Source organism: Sebastes fasciatus, unplaced genomic scaffold, assembly GCF_043250625.1.
Source record: "Sebastes fasciatus isolate fSebFas1 unplaced genomic scaffold, fSebFas1.pri Scaffold_28, whole genome shotgun sequence".
Taxonomy (NCBI): domain Eukaryota; kingdom Metazoa; phylum Chordata; class Actinopteri; order Perciformes; family Sebastidae; genus Sebastes; species Sebastes fasciatus.
Window position 1 is genome coordinate 142,501 of NW_027428185.1, and position 27,527 is coordinate 170,027.

Consider the following 27,527-nt stretch of genomic DNA (forward strand, 5'->3'; position numbering starts at 1 on the left):
ATAAGATACTACCCGCGGTACCTGATTAAAGTTAATGTGGAACTAACATAAAGCTAATTAAAGCTAACATAGAGCTAAAAGAAAAAGGTCAAATATGTAAGACCAGAGCAAACAGATGTGCGAGTTGATTGTTGATTGAACAGATGTGTGAGTTGATTGTTGATTGAACAGATGTGTGAGTTGATTATTGATTGAACAGATGTGTGAGTTGATTGTTGATTGAACAGATGTGTGAGTTGATTATTGATTGAACAGATGTGTGAGTTGATTATTGATTGAACAGATGTGTGAGTTGATTGTTGATTGAACAGATGTGTGAGTTGATTGTTGATTGAACAGATGTGTGAATTGATTATTGATTGAACAGATGTGCGAGTTGATTATTGATTGAACAGATGTGTGAGTTGATTATTGATTGAACAGATGTGTGAGTTGATTGTTGATTGAACAGATGTGCGAGTTGATTGTTGATTGAACAGATGTGCGAGTTGATTGTTGATTGAACAGATGTGCGAGTTGATTGTTGATTGAACAGATGTGCGAGTTGATTGTTGATTGAACAGATGTGCGAGTTGATTGTTGATTGAACAGATGTGCGAGTTGATTGTTGATTGAACAGATGTGCGAGTTGATTGTTGATTGAACAGATGTGCGAGTTGATTGTTGATTGAACAGATGTGCGAGTTGATTGTTGATTGAACAGATGTGCGAGTTGATTGTTGATTGAACAGATGTGCGAGTTGATTGTTGATTGAACAGATGTGCGAGTTGATTGTTGATTGACTCAGAAGCGTTTATTAAAACATGAATAACTGGTTTCAGTGTTACAGTCGATGTGAGCGAGTCAGCAGCAGCGTCCAATCACATCTTCTGAATTTTGGTCGTCGTGGAAAACGGCAGAATCCGTGAAAACATCCTGAAGTGCAGAGAAAAGTCTTTGTGTTGTTGAGAAAGAGTTGATGCTGTAGATGGATTCATGAAACGTCTTCATTGAACAAGTTCCGACGTAGCGAACGTTTAACTCACGTTTCTGCCGTCGCCGTCGTCTCTGACATCGTGTCTTCGTCTCCGGACAGAAACCAGCCGACGTTAGTTTACAACTATTGAAACTAATTCCTGAGGACCTCTCTCCGTCGCTCTAAAGCCCACTTCTTTTGTTTCCGTTCAACGTATTTCTTCTTCTACTGTGGCGGATTACAGCCACGCGTAGCCTAGAGCGTAGCCACGCGTAGCCACGCGTAGCCTAGAGCGTAGCCTAGAGCGTAGCCACGCGTAGCCTAGAGCGTAGCCACGCGTAGCCTAGAGCGTAGAGCGTAGCCTAGAGCGTAGAGCGTAGCCTAGAGCGTAGCCACGTGTAGCCTAGAGCGTAGCCACGCGTAGCCTAGAGCATAGAGCGTAGCGTAGAGCGTAGCCACGCGTAGCCTAGAGCGTAGAGCGTAGCCACATGTAGCCTAGAGCGTAGAGCGTAGCCACGCGTAGCCTAGAGCGTAGAGCGTAGCGTAGAGCGTAGCCACGCGTAGCCTAGAGCGTAGCCACGTGTAGCCTAGAGCATAGAGCGTAGCGTAGAGCGTAGCCACGTGTAGCCTAGAGCATAGAGCGTAGCCTAGAGCGTAGCCACGTGTAGCCTAGAGCGTAGAGCGTAGCGTAGAGCGTAGCCACGTGTAGCCTAGAGCATAGAGCGTAGCGTAGAGCGTAGCCACGTGTAGCCTAGAGCATAGAGCGTAGCCTAGAGCGTAGCCACGCGTAGCCTAGAGCATAGAGCGTAGCCACGCGTAGCCTAGAGCGTAGAGCGTAGCCTAGAGCGTAGCCACGTGTAGCCTAGAGCGTAGAGCGTAGCCTAGAGCATAGAGCGTAGCCTAGAGCGTAGCCACGTGTAGCCTAGAGCGTAGCCATGCGTAGCCTAGAGCATAGAGCGTAGCGTAGAGCGTAGCCACGCGTAGCCTAGAGCGTAGAGTCGAGCGTAGCCACGTGTAGCCTAGAGCGTAGCCACGCGTAGCCTAGAGCGTAGCCACGTGTAGCCTAGAGCGTAGAGCGTAGCGTAGAGCGTAGCCACGTGTAGCCTAGAGCATAGAGCGTAGCCTAGAGCGTAGCCACGCGTAGCCTAGAGCATAGAGCGTAGCGTAGAGCGTAGCCACGCGTAGCGTAGAGCGTAGCCACGCGTAGCGTAGAGCGTAGCCACGCGTAGCCTAGAGCGTAGAGCGTAGCCATGTGTAGCCTAGAGCATAGAGCGTAGCGTAGAGCATAGAGCGTAGCCACACGTAGCCTAGAGCATAGAGCGTAGCGTAGAGCGTAGCCACGCGTAGCCTAGAGCATAGAGCGTAGCGTAGAGCGTAGCCACACGTAGCCTAGAGCATAGAGCGTAGCGTAGAGCGTAGCCACGCGTAGCCTAGAGCATAGAGCGTAGCGTAGAGCGTAGCCACACGTAGCCTAGAGCGTAGAGCGTAGAGCGCCACCATCTGACAAACTAGCCACGTTTATTCGCTCCACACCAGCTGATGGAAACACGACGTCTGTCCTCAGATCAGAAACAAAACATAAACTTTAAATATAAACTTCAACGTAAACAGAAGGTTAGCTCCGCCTCCCTGATGCTCCTATTGGTCACACAGCAAATCATGTTTCCTGTTTCTTGAACCCTTCAAAATAAAATCCAGTAAATGTTCTTTAACTGCCATCACTGACGATTCCATCTGGAGAACGCCCACGTGCAGAGACGACTGTCAGTGATGACATCACAGCCCATGATGTCACCGCAGGTCCTAAACACTAATGTTTCTAATCAACACGGTATCGATCGATCGATGAGGTCAGCGATCGATCGATGAGGTCAGCGATCGATCGATGAGGTCAGCGTCGCGTCCACTTGATCAGAGTCTCCGGGGACCGATACAGGAAGATCAGTTTGGCGTAAAGCTCCTCCTCCAACTCCAGCTCACCTGTCTCTCTCACCTGGAACAGAAGACAACCAATCAGATCACAGCACCACCCCCGGTCGTATATATATAATTAATAAAGGTTTTATTGTGTACCAGGAAGATGTCAGTGCAGAGTTTGAGGATGCGGTCGACACACGGCAGCTCCTCGAACATGATGGAGTGACTGATCCCGCTGAAGAACTCCCGCACAAACTTACCGATGACCAGAACCACGGAGGCGTACAGACCCATGATGCTGCAGGACGACAGGAGTACTTATTAGAGCAGTAATCAAACTACAGTTACTCCAGTACGCTGAGATGACTGTAGTACTAACGTGTGTTAAAGCACTAATACTACTAAAGGTACTTCAGTACTGGAAGGTAATGTGCGTACCCGTATCCAGCCAGGAAGCCCAGACTCGGAGGACTGACTTTATCACTGAACACAAACATCTGAAGCCCCGCCTCCCTCCTGTCACTCTTATTAGACAGGAGGGAGGCACCGACAGGCACCAGGCTGTCAGTCGGTTGGTCGACGATCCACCAGTCCTGGATCTCTGGGCTCTGATTGGTCGACCGCTCCAGGGCCAGCAGGATGTCCTTGTAGCGGTCGTCTGATTGGAGCAGAGAGGAGAGCAGTACTTGTTGTTAACCCAGAGTACTGCAGTACTATATACTCTGTTAGAAGAACTTACTCTGTAAATATCTTTATAATCTTTATTAATAAAACAGACTCATTAATGAGTGAATATAAAAACCTGCGTAAAGCTGTTCGATGGGTTTGGCGTTTGAGTCGCTGGGAGCTCGAATGAAACATGGAAACACTTCCTGTATGACCCTGAAACCAACACACACACACACAACACACAGTTATCACACGTGACCACGCCCCCTCATATACAACCCATCCCCTCAAACGTGACCACGCCCCCTCATATACAACCCATCCCCTCAAACGTGACCACGCCCCCTCGTATACAACCCATCCCCTCAAACGTGACCACGCCCCCTCATATACAACCCATCCCCTCAAACGTGACCACGCCCCCTCGTATACAACCCATCCCCTCAAACGTGACCACGCCCCCTCGTATACAACCCATCCCCTCAAACGTGACCACGCCCCCTCGTATACAACCCATCCCCTCAAACGTGACCACGCCCCCTCGTATACAACCCATCCCCTCAAACGTGACCACGCCCCCTCGTATACAACCCATCCCCTCAAACGTGACCACGCCCCCTCATATACAACCCATCCCCTCAAACGTGACCACGCCCCCTCGTATACAACCCATCCCCTCAAACGTGACCACGCCCCCTCATATACAACCCATCCCCTCAAACGTGACCACGCCCCCTCGTATACAACCCATCCCCTCAAACGTGACCACGCCCCCTCGTATACAACCCATCCCCTCAAACGTGACCACGCCCCCTCGTATACAACCCATCCCCTCAAACGTGACCACGCCCCCTCATATACAACCCATCCCCTCAAACGTGACCACGCCCCCTCGTATACAACCCATCCCCTCAAACGTGACCACGCCCCCTCGTATACAACCCATCCCCTCAAACGTGACCACGCCCCCTGGTATCAAACCCAGTCCCTCACACGTGACCACGCCCCCCTCGTATACAACCCAGTCCCTCACACGTGACCACGCCCCCTTTATATAACCCAGTCCCTCACACGTGACCACGCCCCCCTTTTATACAACCTAGTCCCTCAGACGTGACCACGCCCCCCTTTTATATAACCCAGTCCCTCACACGTGACCACGCCCCCCTTTTATATAACCCAGTCCCTCACACGTGACCACGCCCCCCTTTTATATAACCCAGTCCCTCACACGTGACCACGCCCCCCTCGTATACAACCCAGTCCCTCACACGTGACCACGCCCCCCTTTTATACAACCCAGTCCCTCACACGTGACCACGCCCCCCTCGTATACAATCCAGTCCCTCACACGTGACCACGCCCCCCTTTTATATAACCCAGTCCCTCACACGTGACCACGCCCCCCTTTTATACAACCTAGTCCCTCAGACGTGACCACGCCCCCCTTTTATATAACCCAGTCCCTCACACGTGACCACGCCCCCCTCGTATACAACCCAGTCCCTCACACGTGACCACGCCCCCCTTGTATATAACCCAGTCCCTCACACGTGACCACGCCCCCCTCGTATACAACCCAGTCCCTCACACGTGACCACGCCCCCCTTTTATACAACTCAGTCCCTCACACGTGACCACGCCCCCCTTGTATACAACCCAGTCCCTCACACGTGACCACGCCCCCCTTGTATATAACCCAGTCCCTCACACGTGTCATGGTGTAACCCCGCCCACCCTGGACTCATACAGGAAGTGTCATGGTGTAGCCCCGCCCCCCCTGGACTCACACAGGAAGTGACCTCGTCCCGTTCAGCAGCTGGATCAGCTCCAGGCGAGTCTGATCGTCCAGGTAAGTCACATGTTTACCTGATGCGAGCTCCACCTTCGCCCCCAGACTCAGGTTCCTGTTGAAGAAAAACAAGCACTTCACTGAGTATTGATTATTGATGATTGATTATTGATTATTGATTATTGATGAGTGATTATTGATTATTGATCAGTGGAGTGGAGCTGACCTCTGAACGGTCCAGGACACAGTGAAGGGGAAGTTTCACTGAGTATTGATGATTGATTATTGATTATTGATTATTGATTATTGATCAGTGGAGTGAAGCTGACCTCTGAACAGTCCAGGACAGTGAGGGGGAAGTTTCACTGAGTATTGATTATTGATGATTGATGATTGATTATTGATGAGTGATTATTGATTATTGATGATTGATGATTGATGATTGATTATTGATTATTGATTATTGATCAGTGGAGTGGAGCTGACCTCTGAACGGTCCAGGACACAGTGAAGGGGAAGTTTCACTGAGTATTGATGATTGATTATTGATTATTGATTATTGATCAGTGGAGTGAAGCTGACCTCTGAACGGTCCAGGACACAGTGAAGGGGAAGTTTCACTGAGTATTGATGATTGATTATTGATTATTGATTATTGATCAGTGGAGTGAAGCTGACCTCTGAACGGTCCAGGACAGTGAGGGGGAAGTTTCACTGAGTATTGATTATTGATGATTGATGATTGATTATTGATGAGTGATTATTGATTATTGATGATTGATGATTGATTATTGATTATTGATCAGTGGAGTGGAGCTGACCTCTGAACGGTCCAGGACACAGTGAAGGGGAAGTTTCACTGAGTATTGATGATTGATTATTGATTATTGATTATTGATTATTGATCAGTGGAGTGAAGCTGACCTCTGAACGGTCCAGGACAGTGAGGGGGAAGTTTCACTGAGTATTGATTATTGATGATTGATGATTGATTATTGATGAGTGATTATTGATTATTGATGATTGATGATTGATTATTGATTATTGATCAGTAGAGTGGAGCTGACCTCTGAATGGTCCAGGACACGGTGAGGGGGAAGTTTCACTGAGTATTGATTATTGATTATTGATGAGTGATTATTGATTATTGATTATTGATCAGTGGAGTGGAGCTGACCTCTGAACGGTCCAGGACACAGTGAAGGGGAAGTTTCACTGAGTATTGATGATTGATTATTGATTATTGATTATTGATCAGTGGAGTGAAGCTGACCTCTGAACGGTCCAGGACAGTGAGGGGGAAGTTTCACTGAGTATTGATTATTGATGATTGATGATTGATTATTGATGAGTATTTATTTTTATTTATTTTATTTTTATTTATTTAAATAAAATAAATTGATGAGTGATTATTGATTATTGATGATTGATGATTGATTATTGATTATTGATCAGTAGAGTGGAGCTGACCTCTGAATGGTCCAGGACACGGTGAGGGGGAAGTTTCACTGAGTATTGATTATTGATTATTGATTATTGATCAGTAGAGTGGAGCTGACCTCTGAATGGTCCAGGACACGGTGAGGGGGAAGTTTCACTGAGTATTGATTATTGATTATTGATTATTGATCAGTAGAGTGGAGCTGACCTCTGAATGGTCCAGGACACGGTGAGGGGGAAGTGATCCAGGTTGAGGACCTGGCTCAGGTACTGCCTGCTGGGAGGACTGATGGTCCACAGAGAGTTGCTGCTGCCCTGCAGCTCCGCCACCGTCACGTCTTCATGACCATAAGCCTCCAGGAACTGCAAAGCACTCTGGGAAATACAGGCCACAGAGTTACTGGAAGAAAACTACAAGCTGTAGCAGCAGTACTGTAGTCAGTGTGTAAGTAGTACTACAGTAGTACTTACAGGTGTGTAGCTGTAGTACAGTAGAGTAGTACTGCAGTAGTACTTACAGGTGTGTAGCTGTAGTACAGTAGAGTAGTACTACAGTAGTACTTACAGGTGTGTAGCTGTAGTTGCTGGTGAAGGAGCTGAAGTCTTCCTCAGTCAGATCTCTGAGCTGGTTCTGCTGCGCGCTCATCGTGAAGATCGGCTGGCAACAACGACAACAGTTATAGTAGTATTAGTACTACTAGTACTACTGCTAATACTGTCAACAACAACAACAACAACATAACAGAGGTGAGTTTACCTGGAGGCCTCCCAGTGGGATGGTACAGGTGTGTACAGTACAAGTGTACAGGTGTGTACAGTACAGGTGTAGAGGTGTGTACAGTACAGGTGTACAGGTGTGTACAGTACAGATGTACAGGTGTACAGGTGTGTACAGTACAGGTGTACAGGTGTACAGGTGTGTACAGTACAGGTGTACAGGTGTACAGGTGTGTACAGTAAATGTGTACAGGTGTGTACAGTACAGGTGTACAGGTGTGTACAGTACAGGTGTACAGATGTGTACAGTACAAGTGTACAGGTGTGTACAGTACAGGTGTACAGGTGTAAAGGTGTGTACAGTACAGGTGTACAGGTTTACAGGTGTGTACAGTACAGGTGTACAGGTGTGTACAGTACAGGTGTACAGGTGTACAGGTGTACAGGTGTACAGGTGTGATGGTAAAGGTGTGTACAGTACAGGTGTACAAGTGTGTACAGTACAGGTGTACAGGTGTACAGGTGTGATGGTAAAGGTGTGTACAGTACAGGTGTACAGGTGTGATGGTAAAGGTGTGTACAGTACAGGTGTACATGTGTGTACAGTACAGGTGTAAAGGTGTGTGCAGTACAGGTGTACAGGTGAGTACAGTACAGGTGTACAGGTGTGATGGTAAAGGTGTGTACAGTACAGGTGTACAGGTGTACAGGTGTGATGGTAAAGGTGTGTACAGTACAGGTGTACAGGTATACAGGTGTGTCGGTACAGGTGAGTTTACCTGGAAGCCTCCCAGAGTGATGGTCAGAGAGACGTCGAGCGGTCGGTTGATGACTCCGGCGACGGACTTGATGAGCGACATGAAGAGCAGCGGAAACCAGACGATGCAGATCAGCAGCAGCACGATGAGACCGCCCATCCCGTACTTCACCACTCGCTTCTTCTTCTGGCCCCGCGGCTGAGGGTACCTCTGTGTACAAATACACACAAAATACATCTTTTTATTTGTATTTAACCTTTATTTAACCTTTATTTAACCTTTATTTAACCAGGTAGTACTCATTGAGATTAACAATCTCTTTAGTAAGAGAGACCTGGTCAAGACAGCAGCATTTAAACATCCATTAAAGCTTCAGACGCCACAACACAAAACAAATGCTGAATAAATACAGAACATAATATCATATAAACACATTAAGATCAAGTGTTTGAAGCCAACGTTAAAGAGAAACTATTCAGAAACACAGAAAGCTCTCGATTGACTCTCTTCCTAGGTCTTTCATTCATATTTTAAATTCATCAAAAGTAATCACATTTTCCAGTTTCAACTTAGCTTCCAGTGTGTTCCAGGAGAAGGGAGCGGAATAGCTAAAGGCCATCTTACCTAGTTCTGTGTGACCTTAGGTACAGATAGAAAGTACAGGTCAGACCAACGGAGACTATAGCTGCCAGTGTTGTGCGATATGAGAGTGCACAGATAGGAGGGGAGTTTACCAAGAATGGACTTCTAAATAAATGTGAGCCAATGTTTGTGCCTCCGCAGAGACAAAGAGGGCCAGGTAGCCTTGGTGTACCGGGACAGTGATGTGTGTCAGTCACAAACCTCAGTGCACGATGATAGAGAGTATCTAACATTGGTAAACACTGGGCAGATGTATTCATATAAAGGGGATCCCCATAATCTAGCAACGGTCAAAATGTAGAAGTAACCAACGTCTTCCTAGCTTCAATAGAAAAACAGGCCTTGTTCCGATAATACAATCCTAGTTCTAGTTTTACCTTCTTCACAAGAGTTTCAACGTGAGGTTGAAAAGAGAGCTGGCTGTCAATTTGAACTCGTTCAATCTTCTCACCCTGCACAGTTATAATGCGTGGACTAGTATCAACTGTCTTCTTGGATTTTGAAAATAACATAAGCTTAGTTTTTTCTGCATTGAAAACTAGTTTAGGATGATGTAATTGTGACCGAACAATGTAAAAAGCAGACTGTAAATATGCATAAGCTTGGCTGAGAGTGGTGGCACAACAGTAAATGACAGTGTCATCAGCATAGAAGTGGAAATTAGAATTTGGAACATTTTGACCCAGGTTATTAATATAAATAGTGAATAATATTGGACCCAGGACTGAACCCTGGGGCACACCTCTGGACACATTCATTTCATCCACCCTGACACACTGAGTTCTCTCAGCAACATAATTAACAAACCATCCAACAGCAAGTTCAGACAGTCCCATATCAGAAAGCCTTTGTTTCAGTATAGAATGGTCCACGGTTTCAAAGGCTTTTGATAGATCAATAAAAAGAGCTGCGCAGAATCGTTTCCAGTCCAAAGCTTCAATAAAACCATTCACTCTTTTCATTGCTGCAGTAACAGTACTGTGCTGCTGCAGTAACAGTACCGTGCTGCTGCAGTAACAGTACAGAGCTGCTGCAGTAACAGTACTGAGCTGCTGCAGTAACAGTACTGTGCTGCTGCAGTAACAGTACAGAGCTGCTGCAGTAACAGTACAGAGCTGCTGCAGTAACAGTACCGTGCTGCTGCAGTAACAGTACCGAGCTGCTGCAGTAACAGTACTGTGCTGCTGCAGTAACAGTAACAGCACCGTGCTGCTGCAGTAACAGCACAGAGCTGCTGCAGTAACAGTACTGTGCTGCTGCAGTAACAGTAACAGCACCGTGCTGCTGCAGTAACAGTACAGAGCTGCTGCAGTAACAGTACTGTGCTGCTGCAGTAACAGTACCGTGCTGCTGCAGTAACAGTACCGAGCTGCTGCAGTAACAGTACTGTGCTGCTGCAGTAACAGTACAGAGCTGCTGCAGTAACAGTACTGTGCTGCTGCAGTAACAGTACAGAGCTGCTGCAGTAACAGTACTGTGCTGCTGCAGTAACAGTACCGTGCTGCTGCAGTAACAGCACCATGCTGCTGCAGTAACAGTACAGAGCTGCTGCAGTAACAGCACTGTGCTGCTGCAGTAACAGCACCGTGCTGCTGCAGTAACAGTACTGTGCTGCTGCAGTAACAGCACTGCGCTGCTGCAGTAACAGCACCGTGCTGCTGCAGTAACAGTAACAGTACTGTGCTGCTGCAGTAACAGTACCGAGCTGCTGCAGTAACAGCACTGTGCTGCTGCAGTAACAGTACCGTGCTGCTGCAGTAACAGTAACAGTACCGAGCTGCTGCAGTAACAGTACAGAGCTGCTGCAGTAACAGTACCGTGCTGCTGCAGTAACAGCACCGTGCTGCTGCAGTAACAGTAACAGCACCGTGCTGCTGCAGTAACAGCACAGAGCTGCTGCAGTAACAGTACTGTGCTGCTGCAGTAACAGTAACAGCACCGTGCTGCTGCAGTAACAGTACAGAGCTGCTGCAGTAACAGTACTGTGCTGCTGCAGTAACAGTACCGTGCTGCTGCAGTAACAGTACCGAGCTGCTGCAGTAACAGTACTGTGCTGCTGCAGTAACAGTACAGAGCTGCTGCAGTAACAGTACTGTGCTGCTGCAGTAACAGTACAGAGCTGCTGCAGTAACAGTACTGTGCTGCTGCAGTAACAGTACCGTGCTGCTGCAGTAACAGCACCATGCTGCTGCAGTAACAGTACAGAGCTGCTGCAGTAACAGCACTGTGCTGCTGCAGTAACAGCACCGTGCTGCTGCAGTAACAGTACTGTGCTGCTGCAGTAACAGCACTGCGCTGCTGCAGTAACAGCACCGTGCTGCTGCAGTAACAGTAACAGTACTGTGCTGCTGCAGTAACAGTACCGAGCTGCTGCAGTAACAGCACTGTGCTGCTGCAGTAACAGTACCGTGCTGCTGCAGTAACAGTAACAGTACCGAGCTGCTGCAGTAACAGTACAGAGCTGCTGCAGTAACAGTACCGTGCTGCTGCAGTAACAGCACCGTGCTGCTGCAGTAACAGTACCGTGCTGCTGCAGTAACAGCACCGTGCTGCTGCAGTAACAGTACCGAGCTGCTGCAGTAACAGTACTGTGCTGTTGCAGTAACAGTAACAGTAACAGTAACAGTAACAGTAACAGTACCGTGCTGCTGCAGTAACAGTAACAGTACCGTGCAGCTGCAGTAACAGTACTGTGCTGCTGCAGTAATAGTACCGTGCCGCTGCAGTAACAGTACCGTGCTGCTGCAGTAACATTACTGTGCTGCTGCAGTAACAGTAACAGCACCGTGCTGCTGCAGTAACAGTACTGTGCTGCTGCAGTAATAGTACCGTGCCGCTGCAGTAACAGTACCGTGCCGCTGCAGTAACATTACTGTGCTGCTGCAGTAACAGTAACAGCACCGTGCTGCTGCAGTAACAGTACCGTGCTGCTGCAGTAACAGCACCGTGCTGCTGCAGTAACAGTAACAGTACCGTGCAGCTGCAGTAACAGTACCGTGCTGCTGCAGTAACAGTACCGTGCTGCTGCAGTAACAGTACCGAGCTGCTGCAGTAACAGTACTGTGCTGTTGCAGTAACAGTAACAGTAACAGTAACAGTAACAGTAACAGTACCGTGCTGCTGCAGTAACAGCACCGTGCTGCTGCAGTAACAGTAACAGTACCGTGCAGCTGCAGTAACAGTACCGTGCCGCTGCAGTAACATTACTGTGCTGCTGCAGTAACAGTAACAGTACCGTGCTGCTGCAGTAACAGCACCGTGCTGCTGCAGTAACAGTACCGAGCTGCTGCAGTAACAGTACTGTGCTGTTGCAGTAACAGTAACAGTAACAGTAACAGTAACAGTAACAGTACCGTGCTGCTGCAGTAACAGTAACAGTACCGTGCAGCTGCAGTAACAGTACTGTGCTGCTGCAGTAATAGTACCGTGCCGCTGCAGTAACAGTACCGTGCTGCTGCAGTAACATTACTGTGCTGCTGCAGTAACAGTAACAGCACCGTGCTGCTGCAGTAACAGTACTGTGCTGCTGCAGTAATAGTACCGTGCCGCTGCAGTAACAGTACCGTGCCGCTGCAGTAACATTACTGTGCTGCTGCAGTAACAGTAACAGCACCGTGCTGCTGCAGTAACAGTACCGTGCTGCTGCAGTAACAGCACCGTGCTGCTGCAGTAACAGTAACAGTACCGTGCAGCTGCAGTAACAGTACCGTGCTGCTGCAGTAACAGTACCGTGCTGCTGCAGTAACAGTACCGAGCTGCTGCAGTAACAGTACTGTGCTGTTGCAGTAACAGTAACAGTAACAGTAACAGTAACAGTAACAGTACCGTGCTGCTGCAGTAACAGCACCGTGCTGCTGCAGTAACAGTAACAAACAGTAACAGTAACAGTAACAGTACCGTGCTGCTGCAGTAACAGCACCGTGCTGCTGCAGTAACAGTAACAGTACCGTGCAGCTGCAGTAACAGTACCGTGCCGCTGCAGTAACATTACTGTGCTGCTGCAGTAACAGTAACAGCACCGTGCTGCTGCAGTAACAGTACTGTGCTGCTGCAGTAATAGTACCGTGCCGCTGCAGTAACAGTACCGTGCAGCTGCAGTAACAGTACCGTGCTGCTGCAGTAACATTACTGTGCTGCTGCAGTAACAGTAACAGCACCGTGCTGCTGCAGTAACAGTACTGTGCTGCTGCAGTAATAGTACCGTGCCGCTGCAGTAACAGTACCGTGCCGCTGCAGTAACATTACTGTGCTGCTGCAGTAACAGTACCGTGCTGCTGCAGTAACAGCACCGTGCTGCTGCAGTAACAGTACAGAGCTGCTGCAGTAACAGTACCGTGCTGCTGCAGTAACAGTACTGTGCTGCTGCAGTAACAGTAACAGTACCGTGCCGCTGCAGTAACAGCACCGTGCTGCTGCAGTAACAGTACAGAGCTGCTGCAGTAACAGTACAGAGCTGCTGCAGTAACAGTACAGAGCTGCTGCAGTAACAGTACCGTGCTGCTGCAGTAACAGCACCGTGCTGCTGCAGTAACAGCACCGTGCTGCTGTAACAGTAACAGTACCGTGCTGCTGCAGTAACAGTACAGAGCTGCTGCAGTAACAGTACCGTGCTGCTGCAGTAACAGCACCGTGCTGCTGCAGTAACAGTACCGAGCTGCTGCAGTAACAGTACCGTGCTGCTGCAGTAACAGTACTGTGCTGCTGCAGTAACAGTACCGAGCTGCTGCAGTAACAGTACCGTGCTGCTGCAGTAACAGTACCGAGCTGCTGCAGTAACAGTAACAGTACCGTGCTGCTGCAGTAACAGTACCGTGCTGCTGCAGTAACAGTACCGTGCTGCTGCAGTAACAGTACCGTGCTGCTGCAGTAACAGTACCGTGCTGCTGCAGTAACAGTACCGAGCTGCTGCAGTAACAGTACTGTGCTGTTGCAGTAACAGTAACAGTACCGTGCCGCTGCAGTAACAGTACTGTGCTGCTGCAGTAACAGTAACAGTACCGTGCTGCTGCAGTAACAGTACAGAGCTGCTGCAGTAACAGTAACAGTACCGTGCCGCTGCAGTAACAGTACTGTGCTGCTGCAGTAACAGTACCGTGCTGCTGCAGTAACAGTACTGTGCTGCTCCAGTAATAGTACCGTGCTGCTGCAGTAACAGTAACAGTACTGTGCTGCTCCAGTAATAGTACCGTGCTGCTGCAGTAACAGTAACAGTACCGTGCTGCTGCAGTAACAGTACAGAGCTGCTGCAGTAACAGTAACAGTACCGTGCCGCTGCAGTAACAGTACTGTGCTGCTGCAGTAACAGTACTGTGCTGCTGCAGTAACAGTACTGTGCTGCTGCAGTAACAGTACCGTGCTGCTGCAGTAACAGTACTGTGCTGCTCCAGTAATAGTACCGTGCTGCTGCAGTAACAGTAACAGTACTGTGCTGCTCCAGTAATAGTACCGTGCTGCTGCAGTAACAGTAACAGTACCGTGCTGCTGCAGTAACAGTACAGAGCTGCTGCAGTAACAGTAACAGTACTGTGCTGCTGCAGTAACAGTACAGAGCTGCTGCAGTAACAGTAACAGTACCGTGCTGCTGCAGTAACAGTACAGAGCTGCTGCAGTAACAGTAACAGTACCGTGCTGCTGCAGTAACAGTACAGAGCTGCTGCAGTAACAGTACCGAGCTGCTGCAGTAACAGTAACAGTACTGTGCTGCTGCAGTAACAGTACCGTGCTGCTGCAGTAACAGTAACAGTACCGTGCTGCTGCAGTAACAGTAACAGTACCGTGCTGCTGCAGTAACAGTAACAGTACCGTGCTGCTGCAGTAACAGTAACAGTACCGTGCTGCTGCAGTAACAGTAACAGTACCGTGCTGCTGCAGTAACAGTACAGAGCTGCTGCAGTAACAGTAACAGTACCGTGCTGCTGCAGTAACAGTAACAGTACTGTGCTGCTGCAGTAACAGTAACAGTACTGTGCTGCTGCAGTAACAGTACCGTGCTGCTGCAGTAACAGTAACAGTACCGTGCTGCTGCAGTAACAGTAACAGTACTGTGCTGCTGCAGTAACAGTACCGTGCTGCTGCAGTAACAGTAACAGTACCGAGCTGCTGCAGTAACAGTAACAGTACCGTGCTGCTGCAGTAACAGTACCGAGCTGCTGCAGTAACAGTACTGTGCTGCTGCAGTAACAGTAACAGTACCGAGCTGCTGCAGTAACAGTACCGAGCTGCTGCAGTAACAGTAACAGTACTGTGCTGCTGCAGTAACAGTACCGTGCTGCTGCAGTAACAGTACAGAGCTGCTGCAGTAACAGTACCGTGCTGCTGCAGTAACAGTAACAGTACCGAGCTGCTGCAGTAACAGTAACAGTACTGTGCTACTGCAGTAACAGTACCGAGCTGCTGCAGTAACAGTACCGAGCTGCTGCAGTAACAGCACCGTGTTGCTGCAGTAACAGTAACAGTACCGAGCTGCTGCAGTAACAGTACCGAGCTGCTGCAGTAACAGTACCGAGCTGCTGCAGTAACAGTAACAGTACCGAGCTGCTGCAGTAACAGCACCGAGCTGCTGCAGTAACAGTAACAGTACCGTGCTGCTGCAGTAACAGTAACAGTACCGAGCTGCTGCAGTAACAGTACCGAGCTGCTGCAGTAACAGTACCGAGCTGCTGCAGTAACAGTAACAGTACCGAGCTGCTGCAGTAACAGTAACAGTACCGAGCTGCTGCAGTAACAGTAACAGTACCGAGCTGCTGCAGTAACAGTAACAGTACCGAGCTGCTGCAGTAACAGTACCGAGCTGCTGCAGTAACAGTAACAGTACCGAGCTGCTGCAGTAACAGTAACAGTACCGAGCTGCTGCAGTAACAGTAACAGTACCGAGCTGCTGCAGTAACAGTAACAGTACCGAGCTGCTGCAGTAACAGTACCGTGCTGCTTTCTGAAGCTGGATTGGAACTTAGATCAAATAGCATTTGAAGACAGATACTCTTTAAGTTGATCACTAACCAGCTTCTCCAGAACCTTAGCCAGAACAGGCAACTTAGAGACGGCCTATAGTTATTTAAACCAGTTTGATCACCTCAAATAAATACACATTAATACACATTAATACACCCATAGCTTCTTCTGCTGAGCTGAGGTACCTCTGTGTACAAATACACACAAATACGCATTAAAGTACATGTACACAGCGACAGACAGACACCTTCTCAGACTCCCTCCAGCACTTGAGGACGAAGCAGTGAGCGTAGACGTCCTCCACACAAATCCAGGAGGACAGAGACAACGTGGTGTCTGTCCACACCCAGTCCATCACCGCCCTCAGCTCCGTCAGGAAGGGGACCAGACGGAAACTACAGACAGACAGGTAGACAGACAGGTAGACAGACAGGTAGAGAGACAGACAGGTAGACAGATAGGTAGAGAGACAGGTAGAGAGACAGACAGGTAGACAGATAGGTAGAGAGACAGACAAACAGACAGGTAGAGAGACAAGTAGAGAGACAGGTAGAGAGACAGACAGGTAGACAGACCGGGAAGAGAGACAAGTAGAGACAGGTAGACAGACAGGTAGAGAGACAGGTAGAGAGACAGACAGGTAGACAGACAGGTAGAAAGAGAGACAGACAGGTAGAGAGACAGACAGGTAGACAGACAGGTAGAGAGACAGACAAACAGACAGGTAGAGAGACATGTAGAGAGACAGGCAGGTAGACAGACAGGTAGAAAGAGAGACAGACAGACAGGTAGACAGACAGGTAGAAAGAGAGACAGACAGGTAACATGTCAACCAGTAATCTCTGAGAACATCATCTTGTTAAAATGTTAATTTGTGGCACGAAGCCGTTACAACATGTGACATCATGAAGCTAAGCTAACAGTTCCCCCTACTGTGTTCTGATCCACGTCCTTCCAGAAGTACACTTCAATGTAGTGCACGTTGTGCACGTTGTGCACGTTGTGCACTCTGTCCTCTCTGGAGTAGTGCATGTATTTCAGCGGGGTAGTGTCGTCTCTAATCTAAAACTCTGCGGCGCACTGACCGGAGATGACGATGTCAGCATTTGAGCGCGGCTCGCTGCCCGCCAACACATCTTCTGAACAACATGAAGTCAGAGTGGAGACGAGGTTTCCAACGTGGTGGCCTACGATGTGTCCTCCTGTTGGCTGAGATGCAGCGGTATGTTAACGTATTGTTTGATTCTGTTATCTACGTCTGTTTGAATCGTGGTCGTGGTCGTGGCTCCGCCCCTTCCGCTACGTAGCCAAGATGGCGACAGTTGAGTGTGGAAAGTGTCCAGCGTTCCTCGCTCAACGATCTGACCGTTAGAGATCAACATCCGGGGACCGTGTGAACGCACTCATGCACTCAGAGTAGTGTAAGTACAGAAGTACGCCGATTGGAACACACTGCTAGTCTCTGTGCTAAGCTAGGCTAACAGCTGGGCTCACCCCTGGAACAGGAACAGGTTCAGGTAGTTGTAGCTCTTCGTCAGGAAGTTTCCCAGAACTCGTGTCGGGTAACCGGATCGGATCTGATACGCCGACAGACTGAAGTAAACACACTTCACGAAGTACCAGAGCTGAGCCACCAGGTTCTGGTTGAACCGCCTGGAGACAGACAGACAGGTGGAGAGACAGACAGACAGGTGGAGAGACAGACAGACAGACAGACAGACAGACAGGTGGAGAGACAGACAGACAGACAGGCGGACAGGTGGAGAGACAGACAGACAGACAGACAGACAGGTGGAGAGACAGACAGACAGACAGACAGACAGACAGACAGGTAGAGCGACAGACAGACAGACAGACAGGTGGAGAGATAGGCGGACAGACAGGTGGAGCGACAGACAGACAGGTGGAGAGACAGACAGACAGACAGACAGACAGACAGACAGGTGGAGCGACAGACAGACAGGTGGACAGGTGTAAAGACAGACAGACAGGTAGACAGACAGGTGGAGAGACAGACAGACAGACAGACAGACAGACAGGTGGAGAGACAGACAGACAGACAGACAGACAGACAGACAGGTGGAGAGACAGACAGACAGACAGACAGACAGGTGGAGAGACAGACAGACAGACAGACAGGCGGACAGGTAGAGAGACAGACAAACAGACAGACAGACAGACAGGTGGAGCGACAGACAGACAGACAGACAGGTGGAGAGATAGACAGACAGACAGGTGGACAGACAGGTGGAGCGACAGACAGACAGGTGGAGAGACAGACAGACAGGTGGAGAGACAGACAGACAGACAGACAGGTGGAGAGACAGACAGACAGACAGACAGACAGGTGGAGAGACAGACAAACAGACAGACAGACAGACAGGTGGAGCGACAGACAGACAGACAGACAGACAGACAGGTGGAGAGATAGACAGACAGACAGGCGGACAGACAGGTGGAGCGACAGACAGACAGGTGGAGAGACAGACAGACAGACAGACAGACAGACAGACAGGTGGAGAGACAGACAGACAGGTGGAGCGACAGACAGACAGACAGACAGACAGACAGGTGGAGAGATAGACAGACAGACAGGCGGACAGACAGGTGGAGCGACAGACAGACAGGTGGACAGGTGTAAAGACAGACAGACAGGTAGACAGACAGGTGGAGAGACAGACAGACATGAATCAGGTGTTATTGGTTATATCAGAGTCGTGGTCGGGGCCATAGATTCTAACTTACTGATATTACAGAGCCGTGGTCGGGGCCATAGATCTAACTTACTGATATTATAGAGTCGTGGTCGGGGCCATAGATTCTAACTTACTGATATTACAGAGCCGTGGTCGGGGCCATAGATCTAACTTACTGATATTACAGAGCCGTGGTCGGGGCCATAGATCTAACTTACTGATATTACAGAGCCGTGGTCGGGGCCATAGATTCTGACTTACTGATATTATAGAGTCGTGGTCGGGGCCATAGATTCTGACTTACTGATATTATAGAGTCGTGGTCGGGGCCATAGATTCTGACTTACTGATATTATAGAGCCGTGGTCGGGGCCATAGATTCTAACTTACTGATATTACAGAGCCGTGGTCGGGGCCATAGATTCTAACTTACTGATATTACAGAGCCGTGGTCGGGGCCATAGATTCTGACTTACTGATATTATAGAGCCGTGGTCGGGGCCATAGATTCTAACTTACTGATATTACAGAGCCGTGGTCGGGGCCACAGATTCTAACTTACTGATATTACAGAGCCGTGGTCGGGGCCATAGATTCTGACTTACTGATATTACAGAGCCGTGGTCGGGGCCATAGATTCTAACTTACTGATATTACAGAGCCGTGGTCGGGGCCATAGATCTAACTTACTGATATTACAGAGCCGTGGTCGGGGCCATAGATTCTAGCTTACTGATATTATAGAGCCGTGGTCGGGGCCATAGATTCTAACTTACTGATATTATAGAGTCGTGGTCGGGGCCATAGATTCTAACTTACTGATATTTCAGAGTCGTGGTCGGGGCCATAGATTCTAACTTACTGATATTACAGAGCCGTGGTCGGGGCCATAGATTCTAACTTACTGATATTATAGAGCCGTGGTCGGGGCCATAGATTCTAACTTCAAGTTGAACATTATGAATGTTAGAAATACAGAAAGATATAAGAGTCACAGTTCTTGTTGTTTCTTGTTGAATCTGACAGTTATGATGCAGCTTCATTATGTTAATGAGGCTTCATCATGTTTATTAATTATGTTAATGAGGCAGCAGCTGAAGAAGAGTTACCTCTCAGTGACCGTCGGCAGGATGAAGAACATCCAGAAGTGAATCCCAAAAACCAAAATCACCTGGAAGACCAACTTCCCCAAAACTGTCTTCCTCAAATACAGAGCCCTGTCTATCACCATGGTACCTGCAGACAGGTAAGACAGGTAGAGACAGGTAAACAGACAGGCAGATGGACAGTGAGACGGCTCAACAGACAGACAGACAGACAGACAGACAGACAGACAGGTAGACATACCAAACTGGATCAGAACCATCACTAAGAAAGCTTCAGGAACTTGGTCTTCTGAGAGGGAAGAAGTGATGTCAGCAGCTGCAGAGTGTTTCTGAGAAATTAACAGAATAAATTAGAATAAAACGGTAAAAAGGAATCAAATAGAATCCAATAGAATCCAATAGAATCAAATAGAATCCAATAGAATCAAAAAGAATCAAATAGAGTCCATTGAGGTGATGATGTGATGCAGTCAGTAAATCAAACGTTACTCCAAAGGCCCAGAAGCCAAAGACGATGATGATGAAGTCAACGGTGTCGGCGAGGAACATGAGGACGTAAACATCGGTGACGGCGCTGTATTCTGGTTGGACGAGAGCTCTGAAGAACTGAAGGACCGGACGGTAAAGAGACAAACACCTGAGAGAGAGTTTCACAGAACATTAACTAACATTAGAACGTGAAACAGAAAGTTCATACATAGATCTAAAACGGATTCCTCCTGGTGAACTGCAGTTGATTTAGTTTTTTTTAAAGTTATTTTTTGGGGGCATTTTATTGATAGGACAGTGGATAGAGTGTTGGAAAGGGGGAGAGAGAGAAATGACATGCGGAAAGGACCACAGGCCGGATTCGAACCCGGGTCCACCGCTGCTAGGACTGAGCCTTGGCGATACATGGGCGCTCGCTCTACCGACTGAGCTAACCAGCCGCCCTGATTTAGTTTTTGTTTGAACACATTCAGTAGAAAAAATATTCCTGTGTTGCCGACTATTAGTAAACATGTCTTTGGACTGTGGGAGGAAACCTGAGAACCCGGAGTAAACCCACGCTAACCTGCATGTCTTTGGACTGTGGGAGGAAACCTGAGAACCCGGAGTAAACCCACGCTAACCTGCATGTCTTTGGACTGTGGGAGGAAACCTGAGAACCCGGAGTAAACCCACACTAACCTGCATGTCTTTGGACTGTGGGAGGAAACCTGAGAACCCGGAGTAAACCCACGCTAACACGGAGAGAACATGCTGTTTTCAGATGGTTTCTCCGGCCTCCTCCAGTCACAGTAAAGATCAGAACATCTGTGGAGTGATAAACGATGAATGATATTTAGCTTTAGCGTTAGCATACCTGCTAACAGAGTACTTCCTGGCTCTGATGGAAAGTTCTCGGAGTTTCTCCAGCAGCAGATCCAACCTGCCGGGCTGCTGAGCTCTGGAGCTCAGGCTGCCTGAAAGCACATGAAGAAGACCACAACGGTACTTATACAATAATCTAATCAGTCAATCCATGTTCTAGTGCTGATCCAGGTCCAGGACCAGCTGGCAGATGCCCCCCCATCCACCCCGTCCTCCAGCTGCTGCTGGGGGAGGTGTTCAGGTGTTCCCTGGCCTGATGGTCCAGGTAAATATAGTAAACGGAGGTCATGTGGACGGAATAGTTTTCTTTAAACGGGGGTGAGAAAATCTCTATACGTGTAGGCGGGACTTAAGACGATATCTCAGTCTCAAAGCAAAGCTCCTGACCACAGCTGAAGGTCCACGATCCAACAGAACCACATCATCTGTGAAGAGCAGAGGTCACCATACCGACCCGTTCCACTCTGGAGGAGTCCAACACCCACTGGGGACTGAGGACGCTCACTGTGGTTATCCAAGGACTGAAGGACTCGTAGTAACGGTCCTGGTACCCCGTACTCCCACTGGACCCCCCACAAGATACCCCGCGGGACACCCCCGATCCCTGCAGGAGTAAACAGCTGGTCCACTGATCCAGGACCAGGACAGAGTCCACATCAGTCCTCCTGAATCTGAACTTCAACACTCTCTATTAGAGTCCAGGTGTGTCTGATCATACCTGCCGGCGAGCGCAGCTGAGTGGAGCTGGAGCGCGTCCGTCTCCGGCCTCGCCGCCTCAGCGTGCTGCTGAGTTCGGTCGGATCGACGGAGGTAGCGCTGTGGACGGAGTCGGCCTGGTTGTCGTGGTGACGGAGAGAGTCGCTCTCCGTGGTAACAGTCTGGTCCCAAAGTCCGTGGCACTGTGAAAGAGGAGGAAGTCAAAGAATGGTTCTATAATTTAGAGTTCTATACATTGAGTATGGCTCTGTGGTTCTATAATTTAGAGTTCTATACCTTGAGTATGGCTCTGTGGTTCTATAATTTAGAGTTCTATACCTTGAGTATGGCTCTGTGGTTCTATAATTTAGAGTTCTATACCTTGAGTATGGCTCTGTGGTTCTATAATTTAGAGTTCTATACCTTGAGTATGGCTCTGTGGTTCTATAATTTAGAGTTCTATACCTTGAGTATGGCTCTGTGGTTCTATAATTTAGAGTTCTATACCTTGAGTATGGCTCTGTGGTTCTATAATTTAGAGTTTTATACATTGAGTATGGCTCGGTGGTTCTATAATTTAGAGTTCTATACATTGAGTATGGATCTGTGGTTCTATAATTTAGAGTTCTATACCTTGAGTATGGCTCGGTGGTTCTATAATTTAGAGTTTTATACCTTGAGTATGGCTCGGTGGTTCTATAATTTAGAGTTCTATACATTGAGTATGGATCTGTGGTTCTATAATTTAGAGTTCTATACCTTGAGTATGGCTCTGTGGTTCTATAATTTAGAGTTCTATACCTTGAGTATGGCTCGGTGGTTCTATAATTTAGAGTTCTATACATTGAGTATGGATCTGTGGTTCTATAATTTAGAGTTCTATACCTTGAGTATGGCTCTGTGGTTCTATAATTTAGAGTTCTATACATTGAGTATGGCTCTGTGGTTCTATAATTTAGAGTTCTATACCTTGAGTATGGCTCGGTGGTTCTATAATTTAGAGTTCTATACATTGAGTATGGATCTGTGGTTCTATAATTTAGAGTTCTATACCTTGAGTATGGCTCTGTGGTTCTATAATTTAGAGTTCTATACCTTGAGTATGGCTCGGTGGTTCTATAATTTAGAGTTCTATACATTGAGTATGGCTCTGTGGTTCTATAATTTAGAGTTCTATACCTTGAGTATGGCTCTGTGGTTCTATAATTTAGAGTTTTATACATTGAGTATGGCTCGGTGGTTCTATAATTTAGAGTTCTATACATTGAGTATGGATCTGTGGTTCTATAATTTAGAGTTCTATACCTTGAGTATGGCTCGGTGGTTCTATAATTTAGAGTTTTATACCTTGAGTATGGCTCGGTGGTTCTATAATTTAGAGTTCTATACATTGAGTATGGATCTGTGGTTCTATAATTTAGAGTTCTATACCTTGAGTATGGCTCTGTGGTTCTATAATTTAGAGTTCTATACCTTGAGTATGGCTCGGTGGTTCTATAATTTAGAGTTCTATACATTGAGTATGGATCTGTGGTTCTATAATTTAGAGTTCTATACCTTGAGTATGGCTCTGTGGTTCTATAATTTAGAGTTCTATACATTGAGTATGGCTCTGTGGTTCTATAATTTAGAGTTCTATACCTTGAGTATGGCTCGGTGGTTCTATAATTTAGAGTTCTATACATTGAGTATGGATCTGTGGTTCTATAATTTAGAGTTCTATACCTTGAGTATGGCTCTGTGGTTCTATAATTTAGAGTTCTATACCTTGAGTATGGCTCTGTGGTTCTATAATTTAGAGTTTTATACATTGAGTATGGCTCTGTGGTTCTATAATTTAGAGTTCTATACATTGAGTATGGATCTGTGGTTCTATAATTTAGAGTTCTATACCTTGAGTATGGCTCTGTGGTTCTATAATTTAGAGTTCTATACCTTGAGTATGGCTCGGTGGTTCTATAATTTAGAGTTCTATACATTGAGTATGGATCTGTGGTTCTATAATTTAGAGTTCTATACCTTGAGTATGGCTCTGTGGTTCTATAATTTAGAGTTCTATACATTGAGTATGGCTCGGTGGTTCTATACCTTGAGTATGGCTCGGTGGTAGAACAAAGCGAGCAGCTGCAGCAGGTCATACAGGACGTAGCCTTCCTTCTTCTCCACCCCCAGGATGTTGGGCGGGTGGAACGGTTTGGACCGGTCCACCTCCAGCTTCTGGTTGAATGGAAAGAACCCAAACTGGAAGAAGTACTTGATGACGATGGTAACCTGAGGACAGAGACAGGTAGACTGGATGTAAGACGCCGACCTGTTGACGGAGGAATGATAGAGTTTTAAATAGAGTTGAGTGGACCTCGGTGTAGATGATGGCCGTCATCCAGAAGGTCTTACTGGGTCGAGGGACGGACAGCATCGCCCACAGAAACACCAGAACAGGAAGTACCAGCGTCAGACAGCTGGCCGACACCATGTGGTTCAACACGATGACCAGGTAACACACCGTCTCCGACCTGTCAGAGGGACTGTCTGAGTATCCTAGCAACAACAGAGGAGTTACCTGGTGGTGCATAGCTCACCTGGCTGCCAGGATGTTGTAGAGGGCGTAGCACAGCTGGAGCAGCTGGTGTTGGTTGCCGTAGAAACGGTCCGACGCCTCCAGCTCCTCGTCGTAGAAAGTCCTGAAAACGCAGAGTGAAGCTGAATGTCCTGCAGGTCACAGGTGGAAGATCTCTGGGACTCAGCTGTGACTCACCTGCTCCTCAGCAGCTCGCTGGCCGTCAGCTCCTGAGCGTGAGACGCCGGCGGACAGGAAGTGGAGGCCGAGTTAAACAGGAAGTCACTCCTCTCCCCGGGAGTCTGAACCAGCAGCCGTCTCCTGAATCCCTCCCCCACCTCCTCCTCCTGCAGGTCCAGGCCCAGAGCCAGGCTGTAGGAGGGGGGGAGGAGGAGGGAGCAGGGGGAGGTCGGCGAGGAGGCGGCGCCGGCGTGAGTCGGCTTCGATTCTTCGGTGCTGTTCAAACAGACAGAAACAATCAGTGAAACCATCGACAGAGAACTTCATCATGATTCTGAGGCTTCAGGAGGACCGACCTGCGAGTCCCACCCTCTTCCTCCGAAGACGACGAAGACGACGAAGATCGAACTCTCTCCATCCTGGACAGTTTAGGGCGCCATCTTTGGCTGGTTTTAGTCACCAGGCATTCTGGGTAATCTTCACCTTTAACTTCCACTGCTGGGTCACCTTCTGCTGTTACTGTCTCTGGTTCAACTCCTGAGGATGGAGCCTCTGCTGAAACTGGTTCTCCTGGACCACCTCCTCCCGGTACTGGTTCTGCTTCTGGTTCAGTTGGACCACCTCCTCCCGGTACTGGTTCTGCTTCTGGTTCAGTTGGACCACCTCCTCCCGGTACTGGTTCTGCTTCTGGTTCAGTTGGACCACCTCCTCCCGGTACTGGTTCTGCTTCTGGTTCACCTGGACCACCTCCCCCTGATACTGGTTCTGCTTCTGGTTCACCTGGACCATGTCCTCCCGGTACTGGTTCTGCTTCTGGTTCAGTTGGACCACCTCCTCCCGGTACTGGTTCTGCTTCTGGTTCACCTGGACCACCTCCCCCTGATACTGGTTCTGCTTCTGGTTCACCTGGACCACCTCCTCCTGATACTGGTTCTGCTTCTGGTTCACCTGGACCACCTCCCCCTGATACTGGTTCTGCTTCTGGTTCACCTGGACCACCTCCTCCTGATACTGGTTCTGCTTCTGGTTCACCTGGACCACCTCCTCCTGATACTGGTTCTGCTTCTGGTTCACCTGGACCACCTCCCCCTGATACTGGTTCTGCTTCTGGTTCACCTGGACCACCTCCTCCTGATACTGGTTCTGCTTCTGGTTCAGTTGGACCACCTCCCCCTGATACTGGTTCTGCTTCTGGTTCAGTTGGACCACCTCCTCCTGATACTGGTTCTGCTTCTGGTTCACCTGGACCACCTCCCCCTGATACTGGTTCTGCTTCTGGTTCACCTGGACCACCTCCTCCTGATACTGGTTCTGCTTCTGGTTCACCTGGACCACCTCCCCCTGATACTGGTTCTGCTTCTGGTTCACCTGGACCATCAGTTCCTGATACTGGTTCTGCTTCTGGTTCACCTGGACCATCAGCTCCTGATACTGGTTCTGCTTCTGGTTCACCTGGACCATCAGCTCCTGATACTGGTTCTGCTTCTGGTTCACCTGGACCATCAGCTCCTGATACTTGCTCTGGTCTTGGTTCAAGTGGATCTTCCCCTGATACTGGTCCTGGTTCTGGTTTATCTGGATAATGTCCTCCTAGTTTACTCTCTGGTTTCTCCTCTGCTTCTTCTTCATCAGTATCAGGACTCACTGCTTCTTCCTCTTCCTCCCTTCCTCTCTCGGCTGAGGCCTGCCCCTCGGCCTCATGGGTACTGTAGTTCAGGCCTGACTCTCTGGAGGCTTTCATCATCTGTTCTTGGTAGTAAACATGGATCGCCTCTCTGGTGGGAACGTTACCCTGAACAAACACAAAAACAAGTCAGCACCACTGATCCAGCCGTGATAAACCGGCGGTAGCGGACTGCGGTGCTTCGTACGTACCTGCTTGGCCTGCTGCGTCAGCATGCGGCGCTCGATGCGGAGGACGGTGGAGATGTCGACGTGTTCCTGACACAGACCGCCGAGCCAGGCGGTCAGGGAGTCCAGCAGAGCCGACAGCAGAACCCAACAGAACCGTAACGTGTTGGAAAACCGACGCAACGCCGTGTCTGAAACACACAATCTCACCTGATGACAGCCGCCCACGTTTTCAAAGACATAGTGAAGGAGGAGCTCAGAGATCTACGCTGACGTTTATCTCACTCGTGGATCTAGTTCTGAGACTTCTGAGACTTTTTAACTAGAGTTTGATGGCTGCTTATTAAATCTGAATCTGACTGGACCTGAAGATTCAGACAGAAACAGTCGATGCATATTTAAAACCTGCAGCTAAACCTGAACATGACAGCAGTTTCTTATTTCAGCTGCTGCAGAATATGAAAGTAAACTCCAGGGACACACCAAGTACTGCATACTTCTAAGTTTGCAGTACTTCTACTTGGTTTGCAGTACTTTGTGTACTTGTAAGTTACAAGTATGACAGATTTATTTACAGAAGCTAGACAGGAAGTGATGTTAGGACAGTTTAACTGGAGGATGTGAATCACTGATTGTACAGTGGTGTTACAGAGTGGAGCTTCTTCCCTCAAAACGGATCTTTGACGATTTCAGACACACAAACCAACAACCTCACACTCACATGCTGAGTATTATGATGACCTCCTACCTGGTCCCTCCTCCTCCTTCTCCTCCTCCTCCTCCTCCTCCTCCTCCTCCTCTCCGTCCTCCTCCATCTCCTCCGTCACTTCTATAACTCCAGCTGCAGGAGAGGTGGAGGAGCCACAGTTAGCACCACACAACTGTACATTTACTCTCTCTGGATAACAAGAACTTCCTGTCTCAAATGTGTATGTTGGGTTGTGAGCAGCAAAGTGGCAGCCTGGAGAATAACACTTCTCAATCACTGCCAAAGACATCAAGAGCTCCCAGCAAGCATGCTGATGCTGCAGGAACCAACGCACGGGCATCGATCACAGGGACGTCCCACACCAACACACATGGACGTACTGAGGAGAGATGCTGGACAGTGCTGGCGAGCTAGCCAGATGTATGGTGGACTGAGACAGCTGGAAGCTCCACTTGAAAGCCCGTCTGAGGACGACCCAATGACATCATTACCGATAGTCTCTCTCTCTCTCTCTCTCTCTCTCTCTCTCTCTCTCTC

General features: G+C 48.5%; 1 protein-coding gene across 4 annotated transcripts; it reads right to left on the bottom strand.

The window, feature by feature from the left end:
* Positions 1-1,668: 1,668 nt before the first annotated feature.
* On the bottom strand, positions 1,669-27,444 carry LOC141763705 (piezo-type mechanosensitive ion channel component 2-like). Of its 4 annotated transcripts, none has more exons than XR_012593128.1 (24): positions 27,030-27,444; positions 26,306-26,472; positions 25,925-26,222; positions 24,787-25,798; positions 24,449-24,706; positions 24,273-24,374; positions 24,050-24,206; positions 23,782-23,964; positions 21,716-21,896; positions 20,990-21,089; positions 20,134-20,281; positions 19,886-19,973; positions 19,648-19,774; positions 17,337-17,495; positions 16,090-16,237; positions 8,271-8,459; positions 7,340-7,432; positions 6,983-7,149; positions 5,333-5,449; positions 3,676-3,755; positions 3,312-3,531; positions 3,030-3,171; positions 2,418-2,949; positions 1,669-1,837 (listed from the first exon to the last, which is right to left on the bottom strand). XR_012593128.1 is itself a non-coding variant. In XM_074628303.1 (24 exons), the coding sequence occupies exons 1-24, from the start codon at positions 27,328-27,330 to the stop codon at positions 2,848-2,850; spliced, it is 4,455 nt and encodes a 1,484-aa protein (XP_074484404.1). In that variant the 5' UTR covers positions 27,331-27,444; the 3' UTR covers positions 2,309-2,847. The 4 variants fall into 4 exon arrangements, 3 of the variants coding, with proteins under 3 accessions (XP_074484402.1, XP_074484404.1, XP_074484403.1); XM_074628303.1 differs by lacking the exon at positions 1,669-1,837 and having other exon boundaries at positions 2,309-2,949; positions 24,787-25,210; positions 25,295-25,798; XM_074628301.1 differs by lacking the exon at positions 1,669-1,837 and having other exon boundaries at positions 2,308-2,949.
* Between the last annotated feature and the right edge of the window lie 83 nt (positions 27,445-27,527).

Coding starts and splice junctions, on each gene's coding strand:
- LOC141763705 (XM_074628301.1), bottom strand. CDS start 27,330: ATGCCCGTGCGTTGGTTCCTGCAGCATCAGCATGCTTGCTGGGAGCTC. Junction 8,460..16,089: donor GCTGGAGGGAGTCTGAGAAG/GTGTCTGTCTGT, acceptor ATTTGTACACAG/AGGTACCCTCAGCCGCGGGG. Junction 3,172..3,311: donor GGCTTCCTGGCTGGATACGG/GTACGCACATTA, acceptor GTCGTCCTGCAG/CATCATGGGTCTGTACGCCT.